The sequence below is a fragment of the Carcharhinus amblyrhynchos genome, unplaced genomic scaffold, assembly GCF_965287045.1.
Source record: "Carcharhinus amblyrhynchos unplaced genomic scaffold, sCarAmb.v2.hapA chromosome_1493, whole genome shotgun sequence".
NCBI classification, from domain to species: domain Eukaryota; kingdom Metazoa; phylum Chordata; class Chondrichthyes; order Carcharhiniformes; family Carcharhinidae; genus Carcharhinus; species Carcharhinus amblyrhynchos.
In genome coordinates this window covers 2,184-14,296 of record NW_027651233.1, presented here as the reverse complement: position 1 = coordinate 14,296, position 12,113 = coordinate 2,184, and the positions used below count along the sequence as shown (strand labels likewise).

Here is a 12,113-nt window from a genome sequence, read left to right as displayed (position 1 = left end):
AGAGCAACACCCCAAACGACCATCTGCAGAAGCAAAGAGACCATTAGTCTACGGTGAACATCATCCAGTCCCCAAAAACCCAAGATGGACTCACGTTGCTTTGGTAATTCTCTCCATGGCATTGCAGGAAAGGTGTCACGTGACCTGCCTCTCCCCCCCCGCTACCCAATTCATCCATTTCCCCCCCATTCCTGAACAATGGACCCCCCCCCCCAGGGAAATGTGGGGGGGGGGGGTGGGTGCCGGGAGCCCCAACGTGGTCTCATCGCTCTATAATCCAATCAGCGAACCTCCCGTCGGCAAGATCACCGACACTGCTCGCACGCAGGTCCGGAACGTCGCCCCCCCACCACCACCCCTCACCGCCACCGACGCTCGTGCTTATCCACGCCCTCAGTAACTCCGTATCCGCCTCCCACGCACATTCGTCCCCCATTCCAACAACTTTGATCTGTCTGCAGCTCGGCCTCCCTCCTGCGATCTGTCTGCAGCTCAGCCTCCCTCCTCCGATCTGTCTGCAGCTCAGCCTCCCTCCTCCGATCTGTCTGCAGCTCGGTCTCCCTCCTGTCATCTGTCTGCAGCTCGGCCTCCCTCCTGCCATCTGTCTGCAGCTCAGCCTCCCTCCTCCGATCTGTCTGCAGCTCGGCCTCCCTCCTCCGATCTGTCTGCAGCTCGGCCTCCCTCCTCCGATCTGTCTGCAGCTCAGCCTCCCTCCTGCCATCTGTCTGCAGCTCGGCCTCTCTCCTGCGATCTGTCTGCAGCTCAGCCTCCCTCCTGCCATCTGTCTGCAGCTCGGCCTCCCTCCTGCGATCTGTCTGCAGCTCGGCCTCCCTCCTGCGATCTGTCTGCAGCTCGGCCTCCCTCCTCCGATCTGTCTGCAGCTCGGCCTCCCTCCTCCGATCTGTCTGCAGCTCGGCCTCCCTCCTCCGATCTGTCTGCAGCTCAGCCTCCCTCCTGTCATCTGTCTGCAGCTCGGCCTCCCTCCTGCCATCTGTCTGCAGCTCAGCCTCCCTCCTCTGATCTGTCTGCAGCTCAGCCTCCCTCCTCCGATCTGTCTGCAGCTCAGCCTCCCTCCTGCCATCTGTCTGCAGCTCAGCCTCCCTCCTGCCATCTGTCTGCAGCTCAGCCTCCCTCCTGCCATCTGTCTGCAGCTCAGCCTCCCTCCTGCGACCTGTCTGCAGCTCAGCCTCCCTCCTGCGATCTGTCTGCAGCTCGGCCTCCCTCCTGCGATCTGTCTGCAGCTCGGCCTCCCTCCTGCGATCTGTCTGCAGCTCGGCCTCCCTCCTGCGATCTGTCTGCAGCTCGGCCTCCCTCCTGCGATCTGTCTGCAGCTCGGCCTCCCTCCTCCGATCTGTCTGCAACTCGGCCTCCCTCCTCCGATCTGTCTGCAGCTCGGCCTCCCCCCTCCGATCTGTCTGCAGCTCGGCCTCCCTCCTCCGGCCCGTCTGCAGCTCGGCCTCCCTCCTGGATTGCGGAGGGCTTCCCTTTCCCCGTCTCTGGGACCCTCTCTCTCTCTCTCTGAGCCGCGCCCCCCCCCCCCCCCCCACCCCCCCGGGCAGCTCACACGTCCGATGCTGGGGTCAGCGGTTTCTTCATGATCCTCTCGGGCGACTGCCACTTGGCGGGCACGGGCTGGTGGGAGCGCAAGACGCCCGCGCGCTGAATTTCGAAGGGGATTTGCAGGCCAGTCAGCTGCACCGTGAAGTCATCTCGGAGAAGGACGTTGCGGGCGGCAACGTCCCCGTGGATCAGTCCCTTCCCCCGCAGGAAAAGCTGGCCAAAAGAGAGAGAAAGATCTCCGTCAGAGAGATGAGCCAAGGCCATTTGGCCCCTCTCTCTCCCAGTGCTATCACACAGGAACGGGCCATTCTGCCCCTCTCGAGCCTGTTACTATCCCATTGGCCGTCCGCGCCCCGCAGGGGAGACTCACCAGGCCGCTGACCACTTGGAGGGCGATGTCGTAAACCTGTCGTTCGGTTAAATCGTAAGGCGCCTCCTCCATCTTCATCACATCCTGAGGAGGAGAAAGACTCTCGTAACCCTCTCTCCCGGACTCCCCACCGAAACTGCCCTCTTCCCGAATAACCACCACCCCCCCTCCCCAATCTCTCCCAAACCCCCTCCGCTTCAAACACCCTTACTTCCCCCAAACCCCCTCCCCTCCCTCCTCACTCACTCCTTCCCCGCTCACTCCCTCTCTCCAACTCGCCCCTCTACTTCACCACCCCCCCCTCCCTCCTCACTCACTCCTCCCCCACTCACTCCCTCTGTCCAACTCGCCCCTCTACTTTCTCAGAAGACTAAGGAAATTTGGCATGTCCGCTACGGACTCTCCCCAACTTTTACAGACGCCCCCGTAGAAAGCATTCTCTCTGGGTTGGATCACAGCTCGGTCTGGGATCCTGCTCTGCCCAAGACCGCAAGGAACTACAAAAGGGTGGTGAATGTAGCCCCCAATCCCATCACACAAACCAGCCTCCCATCCATTGACTCCGTCTACACTTCCCGCTGCCTCGGTGGGGGGAAAGCAGCCGGGATAATTAAGGACCCCCCCCACACACACACCCCGGACATTCTCTCTTCCACCTTCTTCCGTCGGGGGGAAAAAGATACAAAAGTCTGAGGTCCCGTACCGACCGACTCAAGAACAGCTTCTTCCCTGCTGCTGTCAGACTTTTGAATGGACCCACCTCGCGTTAAGCTGATCTTTCTCTACACCCTCGCTGTGACTGTAACACTACATTCTGCACCCTCTTCCTTCTCTATGATCGGTATGCTTTGTCTGTACAGCGCACTAGAAACAATACTTTTCACTGTATCCCAGTGACAATAATAAATCAAATCAAATATTAAGCTGATCTTTCTCTACACCCCCGCTGTGACTGTAACACTACATTCTGCACCCTCTTCCTTCTCTATGATCGGTATGCTTTGTCTGTGCAGCGTGCGAGAAACAATACTTTTCACCGTATCCCAGTGACAATAATAAATCAAATCAAATATTAAGCTGATCTTTCTCTACACCCTCGCTGTGACTGTAACACTACATTCTGCACCCTCTCCTTTCCTTCTCTATGATCGGTATGCTTTATATAGCACGCAAGAAACAATACTTTTCACTGTATCCCAGTGACAATAATAAATCAAATCAAATATTAAGCTGATCTTTCTCTGCACCCTCGCTGTGACTGTAACACCACATTCTGCACCCTCTCCTTTCCTTCTCTATGATCGGTATGCTTTGTATAGCACGCAAGAAACAATACTTTTCACTGTATCCCAGTGACAATAATAAATCAAATCAAATATTAAGTTGATCTTTCTCTACACCCTCTCTGTGACTGTAACACTACATTCTGCACCCTCTCCTTTCCTTCTCTATGAACGGTATGCTTTGTCTGCGCAGCGTGCGAGAAACAATACTTTTCACTCCATAGAGGAAACAGGCCTTTCGGCCCAACTTGTCCATGCTGTCCCCTTTTTTTTTCAAACTCCTAAGCTAATCCAGATGCCGTCTTTTGACCCATATCTCTCTGTACCCATCATACTGTCCAGTCTGGAGACAATACACATCTCTTTAACCTGAGCTTAACCCTTTCTCCGCTCACACTGTCTGTACCCTTAAGGAATATTAAGCTGTAACGACCCACACTCTAATCAGTATTCTGTAAACCGTGTGTGTGTGTCTTTATAAAACCCTGTTTGTGATCAGAACTCCCCACTCACCTGTCAAAGGGGCAAAGCCCCGAAAGCTAGTGGCGTTTGTAACCAAATAAACCTTTTGGACTTTAACCTGGTGTTGTGAGAGAGGGATCTGTGTGTGTGTGTGTGTGTGTGTGAGTGTGTGTGTGTGTTTGGGGTAGAGGGATCCGGGTGTGTGTGTGTTCGGGGCAGAGGGATCTGGGTGTGTGTGTGTGTGTTGGGGGCAGAGGGATCTGGGTGTGTGTGTGTGTGTTGGGGGCAGAGGGATCTGGGTGTGTGTGTGTGTGTTGGGGGCAGAGGGATCTGGGTGTGTGTGTGTGTGTGTGGGGGCAGAGGGATCTGGGTGTGTGTGTGTGTGTTGGGGGCAGAGGGATCTGGGTGTGTGTGTGTGTGTTGGGGGGCAGAGGGATCTGGGTGTGTGTGTGTGTTTGGGGCAGAGGGATCTGGGTGTGTGTGTGTGTGTTGGGGGCAGAGGGATCCGGGTGTGTGTGTGTGTGTTGGGGGCAGAGGGATCTGGGTGTGTGTGTGTGTGTTGGGGGCAGAGGGATCTGGGTGTGTGTGTGTGTTGGGGGCAGAGGGATCTGGGTGTGTGTGTGTGTGTTTGGGGCAGAGGGATCTGGGTGTGTGTGTGTGTTCGGGACAGAGGGATCTGGGTGTGTGTGTGTGTTGGGGGCAGAGGGATCCGGGTGTGTGTGTGTGTTGGGGGCAGAGGGATCTGGGTGTGTGTGTGTGTTCGGGACAGAGGGATCTGGGTGTGTGTGTGTGTGTTGGGGGCAGAGGGATCTGGGTGTGTGTGTTGGGGGCAGAGGGATCTGGGTGTGTGTGTTGGGGGCAGAGGGATCCGGGTGTGTGTGTGTGTTGGGGGCAGAGGGATCCGGGTGTGTGTGTGTGTGTTGGGGGCAGAGGGATCCGGGTGTGTGTGTGTGTGTTGGGGGCAGAGGGATCCGGGTGTGCGTGTGTGTTTGGGGCAGAGGGATCTGGGTGTCTCAGTCCATGAACCGCAGAAAGCCAGTGTGCAGGTGCAGCACGCAGTCACTGGAGAAAGTGGGATGTTTGTGTTCACTGCGGAGGGACTGGTGAACAAAAGCGGAGAGGCGTTGCTGCGATTGAGCAGGGTGTGGGTGAGACTGCGCCTGTGTCCTGTGTTGTTCTCCTTATTTGAGGAAGGATGTGGTGGCAGTGCGGACAGCCCAGAGGAGCTGACTCATCAGGCTCACGGGGAGAGGTTTCAACAGTCTGGGCTCGGGGACTCGCTGGAGTTCAGGAGATTACGAGGGGAATCTGATCGAGGTACAGTCAAGGGATTGGCAAGAGTGAACGCAGGCCAAATGTTACCCCCTGGTGGGGCAATCTCAAACCAGATACAGAGCCGCAGAGGTTTACAGCACGGAAACAGGCCCTTCAGCCCAACTTCTCCGTGCTGTCCCACTTTTTTAAACCCCTAAACTAATCCCATTTGCCCCAGATCCCTCTATACCCATCGTACCCATGTGACTGTCTGAGTGCTTTTTAGAAGACAAAATTGTACCCGCCTCTATGGCAGCTCGTTCCAGACACTCTGGGTGAGAAACCTGCCCCCTCTGGACCCCTTCTGCATCTCTCCCCATTCTGCACCCTCTCCTTTCCTTCTCTATGAACGGTATGCTTTGTCTGTGCAGCGCGCAAGAAACAATACTTTTCACCGTATCCCAGTGACAATAATAAATCAAATCAAGTATTAAGCTGATCTTTCTCTGCACCCTCGCTGTGACTGTAACACGACATTCTGCACACTCTCCTTTCCTTCTCTATGATCGGCATGCTTTATATAGCACGCAAGAAACAATACTTTTCACTGTATCCCAGTGACAATAATCAATCAAATATTAAGCTGATCTTTCTCTACACCCTCACTGTGACTGTAACACTACATTCTGCACCCTCTCCTTTCCTTCTCTATGAACGGTATGCTTTCTCTGGACAGCGCTCAAGAAACAATACTTTTCACTGTATCCCAATACACCTGACAATAATAAATCAAATCAAACTTTACCAACCTCCCTCTGAAAACCCCCGACCCCCAGTTCCTTCCCCTCTCTCTCTCTCTCTCTGAATCGCTCCGAGCTAAACCCCACGTAACCTCCGATCAAAGCAAATTCACATTTCATAAGACCCTCAAAACCCAGACACCTCCGCCAGCGCCTTACCACCTTGGGGACACCCGAAACAGTCCCTTTTCTTTGGAATGTCTGTGTTACATAAGTTCCCTCGAAAGTAGACAAAAAAATTCAAAGGAAACTCATTAGTGTCACAAGTCAGCTAACATTAACGCTGCAATGAAGTTACTGTGAAAATCCCCTAGTCGCCCACACTCCAGCAACTGTTCGAGTTACACTAAGGGGCAATTTAGCGTGGCCAATCCACCCTAACCTACACATCTTTGGACACTAAGGGACAATTTAGCATGGCCAATCCCCCTAACCTGCACATCTTTGGACACTAAGGGACAATTTAGCATGGCCAATCCACCCTAACCTACACATCTTTGGACACTAAGGGACAATTTAGCATGGCCAATCCCCCTAACCTACACATCTTTGGACACTAAGGGACAATTTAGCATGGCCAATCCCCCCAACCCACACATCTTTGGACACTAAGGGACAATTTAGCATGGCCAATCCACCCTAACCTACACATCTTTGGACACTAAGGGGCAATTTAGCATGGCCAATCCACCCTAACCTACAAATCTTTGGACACTAAGGGGCAATTTAGCATGGCCAATCCCCCCTAACCTACACGTCTTTGGACACTAAGGGACAATTTAACATGGCCAATCCACCCTAACCTACACATCTTTGGACACTAAGGGACAATTTAGCACGGCCAATCCCCATCACCTACACATCTTTGGACACTAAGGGACAATTTAGCACGGCCAATCCCCCCTAACCTACACATCTTTGGACACTAAGAGACAATTTAGCATGGCCAATCCCCCGAACCTACACATCTTTGGACACTAAGGGACAATTTAGCACGGCCAATCCCCCTAACCTACACATCTTTGGACACTAAGGGACAATTTAGCACGGCCAATCCCCCTAACCTACACATCTTTGGACACTAAGGGACAATTTAGCATGGCCAATCCCCCTAACCTACACATCTTTGGACACTAAGGGACAATTTAGCACGGCCAATCCCCCCTAACCTACACATCTTTGGACACTAAGGGGCAATTTAGCATGGCCAATCCACCTAACCTACACATCTTTGGACACTAAGGGGCAATTTAGCATGGCCAATCCCCCCTAACCTACACATCTTTGGACACTAAGGGGCAATTTAGCATGGCCAATCCACCCTAACCTGCACATCTTTGGACACTAAGGGTCAATTTAGCATGGCCAATCCCCCTAACCTACACATCTTTGGACACTAAGGGACAATTTAGCATGGCCAATCCCCCTAACCTACACATCTTTGGACACTAAGGGTCAATTTAGCATGGCCAATCCCCCTAACCTACACATCTTTGGACACTAAGGGACAATTTAGCATGGCCAATCCACCCTAATCTACACATCTTTGGACACTAAGGGACAATTTAGCATGGCCAATCCCCCTAACCTACACATCTTTGGACACTAAGGGACAATTTAGCATGGCCAATCCCCCTAACCTACACATCTTTGGACACTAAGGGACAATTTAGCATGGCCAATCCACCCTAACCTACACATCTTTGGACACTAAGTGGACAATTTAGCTTGACCAAGGGCAACGGGAGCACCCAGAGGAGGTTGGAAGGCGCTGACTCCCACACAGACTGGCGACACAAGCCGGGTATCGTAATCCGGGGATCCCCCCACCCTCCCATCCCCCACCCCACCCCCGTCTGGCCCCCCGCAATGCCAAGGGGCAACGAGCTTTCCTGCGATCGGACTGACTCTGGTGCCATCTCGTAGCCTCTTCACTGCAGAGCGTAGCCCCCCCCACCCCACCCTCCCTCCCTCCCTCCACCTCAGAAGTGAAGCCCCTCCGCGAGTGTCGTACCCCAGGGTTCCACACGAGGGAGCGAGGCAGGGGAGAGGGTGGGAGAAGGTTTGGAGGGGGTGGGGGAGGGGTGGGAGGGGTGGGAGGGGGAGTTGAGGGGGTGGGGGGAGGAGTGGGAGGGGTGGGAGGGGGAGTTTTGGGGGGGGGATCCCCCCCTTTACCTTGCGGCAGGTCCACAGGAAGCGGAGGAGGTCCCCGCGGTTCATGTCTCGCAGGACCAGGTAGTAGGGCGGACGTCCCAGGCAGCAGCCCACCATCTCCACCAGGTGGGGGTGGGACCCCAGGGAGCCGTGGAACCGAGCCCGGGACACAAACTCCGAGGCCAGCGACGGGTCGGCCGACTCTGCGGGCAACAAAAACGGAGTGGGGGTGAGGGGGGAGAGAGAGAGTCAGCAATCTCCGAGAAGCACGCGCTCAGGAAAAAAAAACCCATCTCCTCGATCGAGAGCAGGGACAGGAGGAGGCCGTTCTGCCCCTCCTGAGGCTGCTGTTCGGAACCTAGCCCCCACAAGAACGCGTGGACTCACCACTCAACTCCTTGAGGACCACCGTCTCCTCCTTGCCGGACTCAGGGCAGCTGAGCTGAGCCCGATAGATAGCCCCGAACCTTCCCTGGGCGATCTTTTGGAAGCCCCCAACTAGCCTCTCGTGGGGCAGTAGGCACTGGGAGATAACCGGGTCCGAGAGCCAGGAAAGGCTGTCGCTGTGATGGTGAGAGGTCGCAGGAGGACTCCTTCCCCTTCCAGAGGGTCCTGAGAGCAAGAGAGGAAAAACGAGTCAGAGATGATGGCCCAGCACGGGGTGAGATACAGAGTAAAGCTCCCTCTACACTGTCCCCCCATCAAACACTCCCAGGACAGGGACAGCACGGGGTTAGATACAGAGTAAAGCTCCCTCTACACTGTCCCCCCCATCAAACACTCCGAGGACAGGGACAGCACGGGGTTAGATACAGAGTAAAGCTCCCTCTACACTGTCCCCCCATCAAACACTCCCAGGACAGGTACAGCACGGGGTTAGATACAGAGTAAAGCTCCCTCTACACTGTCCCCCAATCAAACACTCCCAGGACAGGTACAGCACAGGGTTAGATACAGAGTAGAGCTCCCTCTACACTGTCCCCCCATCAAACACTCCCAGGACAGGTACAGCACGGGGTTAGATACAGAGTAACGCTCCCTCTACACTGTCCCCCCATCAAACACTCCCAGGACAGGGACAGCACAGGGTTAGATACAGAGTAACGCTCCCTCTACACTGTCCCCCCATCAAACACTCCCAGGACAGGTACAGCACGGGGTTAGATACAGAGTAAACCTCCCTCTACACTGTCCCCCATCAAACACTCCCAGGACAGGTACAGCACGGGGTTAGATACAGAGTAAAGCTCCCTCTACACTGTCCCCCCATCAAACACTCCCAGGACAGGTACAGCACGGGGTTAGATACAGAGTAAAGCTCCCTCTACACTGTCCCCCCATCAAACACTCCCAGGACAGGTACAGCACGGGGTTAGATACAGAGTAAACCTCCCTCTACACTGTCCCCCATCAAAATCTCACAGAATATGTACAGCAGGTTGGTGCTGAGGGAGCGCCGCACTGTGGGAGAGTCGGTGCTGAGGGAGCGCCGCGCTGTGGGGAGGGTCGGTGCTGAGGGAGCGCCGCACTGTGGGGTGGGTCGGTGCTGAGGGAGCGCCGCACTGTGGGGAGGGTCGGTGCTGAGGGAGCGCCGCACTGTGGGGAGGGTCGGTGCTGAGGGAGCGCCGCACTGTGGGGAGGGTCGGTGCTGAGGGAGCGCCGCACTGTGGGGAGGGTCGGTGCTGAGGGAGCGCCGCACTGTGGGGAGGGTCGGTGCTGAGGGAGCACCGCACTGCGGGGAGGGAGTGCTGAGGGAGCGCCGCACTGTGGGGAGGGTCGGTGCTGAGGGAGCACCGCACTGTGGGGAGGGTCGGTGCTGAGGGAGCGCCGCACTGTGGGGAGGTTCGGTGCTGAGGGAGCGCCGCACTGTGTGGGGAGGTTCGGTGCTGAGGGAGCGCCGCACTGTGTGGGGAGGGTCGGTGCTGAGGGAGCGCCGCACTGTGGGGAGGGTCGGTGCTGAGGGAGCGCCGCACTGTGGGAGGGTCGGTGCAGAGGGAGTCCCACACTGTGGGAGGGTCGGTGCTGAGGGAGTGCCGCACTGTGGGGAGGGTCGGTGCTGAGGGAGCGCCGCACTGTGGGGAGGGTCAGTGCTGAGGGAGCGCCGCACTGTGTGGGGATGTTCGGTGCTGAGGGAGCGCCGCACTTTGGGGAGGGTCGGTGCTGAGGGAGCGCCGCACTGCGGGGAGGGTCGGTGCTGAGGGAGCGCCGCACTGTGTGGGGAGGGTCGGTGCTGAGGGAGCGCCGCACTGTGGGAGGGTCAGTGCTGAGGGAGCACCGCACTGTGGGAGGGTCAGTGCTGAGGGAGCGCCGCACTGTGGGAGGGTCGGTGCTGAGGGAGCGCCGCACTGTGGGGAGGGTCGGTGCTGAGGGAGTGCCGCACTTTGGGGAGGGTCGGTGCTGAGGGAGCGCCGCACTGTGGGGAGGGTCGGTGCTGAGGGAGCGCCGCACTGTGTGGGGAGGTTCAGTGCTGAGGGAGTGCCGCACTGTGGGGAGGTTCAGTGCTGAGGGAGCGCCGCACTGTGTGGGGAGGTTCGGTGCTGAGGGAGCGCCGCACTGCGGGGAGGGAGTGCTGGGGTCTTGCTGTGCCTGGGGTAGTGACGTTCCTCACCTCTCTGCGGCTCGCCGTCTTCACCGTTCTTCCTCCGACAGATACTCCAGATGAGACAAACTCCAACAAGGAGTGACGCTCCCAGTAGTAGGACAGGAACAATGATGATCTCTGATTCATAATGGCGTACCACTGTGGGTGAAACGATACCCGTCACTTCGTTTCAAGAGTGAGGAGGTACACAGGGGCTCGGGGTGGGCGGGGGGGCGGGGGGTGGTAGACCACAAAACCGTAAGAAACTGGACCAAAACGAAGCCACTCGGGCCATCGACCCTGTTCCTCAAGCTCCTCATTCCAGGGAATCTTTCTCGTGAACCTTCCCTCCGGACCCCTTTTTCCCGAGGGCCCTCCCTGAGATGTTTGTCTACCCGGGCTTCAATGAGGACTTTGACAAGGTCCCTCCTGACAGACTGGGGCGGCAGGTCAAGCCGCACGGGGACTGGCAGGAGACGGAGATTTGGTCAGAGAGAGAGAGAGAAAATCAATTTCGCGGGGGGGCTGGGTTAAAGTCGAGGGGTCGAAAACGAGAGGGACGCAGAGATGATCGGGTTCGGAGGGCTGGATGGCTTCCTCCTACCTCGCGTTTCTGAGTTTCCCTGAGAGGGAAGCGCCAGGTTTGCAGGTAACGAAGGCGGCAAATGGAGTTTTGTCCTGCGTTGCCGGAGGGACGGAGTTTACAAACAGCCGGGTTATGTTGCAGCTGTTAAGGTGCTGGTGAGACCACACCTGGGAGTTACTGTGTCCAGTTTTGGCCTCCTCCCTTGGAGAAAGGATAGACTGGCGCTGGGCGGGGGTGCAGAGGAGGTTCGCGAGGTCAGTTCCGGAGGGTTGGTTTACGGAGGAGAGGCTGGGGCTGTGGTCACTGGAATTCAGGAGATCTTCCAGAAACATCTAAGACGATGAAGGGAATGGATAAGATCGAAGCAGGGAAACTCGTTTCCACTGCGGGGGGGGGGAGGTGAAACTAGAACTAGAGGGGGGGGCATGGCCTCAAAATAAGGAGGATTTAGGATTGAGTTGAGGAGGAACTTCTTCACACAAAGGGGTGGAGAGCCTGTGGGAATTTCCTGCCCAGTTGAGGCCCCCTCGGTTTTGAGACGAGGATAGGTAGATTTTTGAACACTAAAGGGGTGAAGGGCGGAGGTGATAGTTGAGAGGGAAGGTCGGGATGGCGACTCCAGGACGCGTTTCACCCCCACCTCGCACCGTCCCGATGAAAGAGCTCCACAACAGCACGTTCCGCAAACCCCACGGGGTACTCACCGCAGAGGTTGTTGCCGGGGGCGCAGGTGGTCCTGGACGGCTCCAGGCCCGCGGATTCGCCGTTCGCCATGGCAACCGCCCGCTGGTCACCTGTCGACGGGGAAGCAGGTTGACGGAGAGATCGAACTCTGACCTCCCCAATCGCCCCCCCCTCCCCTCCCCCCCCCAACCCCCACCCATCGGAACCCGCAAAAACGACACCCACCTCTCTCTCTCTGTCTCTCTCTCTCTCCCTCTCGAGGGACACCCAGAGCGCTTGGAGACCCCCACAGTGGTTGGCAGACGCCAGGAGGGAGGTGACGGGTGGGGAGTGGGGGGAGGAAGGAGGCCTGGCATGGGGAGGGGGTGAAGACTCACAC

General features: G+C 56.7%; 1 protein-coding gene across 1 annotated transcript; it reads right to left on the bottom strand.

Moving 5' to 3' along the window:
- Window positions 1-1,849: 1,849 nt before the first annotated feature.
- Window positions 1,850-11,844, bottom strand: LOC145340836 (tyrosine-protein kinase STYK1-like; the record flags this gene model as incomplete). The annotated part of the gene is made up of 5 exons (XM_080185288.1): window positions 1,850-2,014; window positions 7,905-8,086; window positions 8,271-8,495; window positions 10,492-10,623; window positions 11,698-11,844. Coding segments are annotated over 5 exons (851 nt in total), but the record flags the coding sequence as incomplete, so codon positions are not given.
- Between the last annotated feature and the right edge of the window lie 269 nt (window positions 11,845-12,113).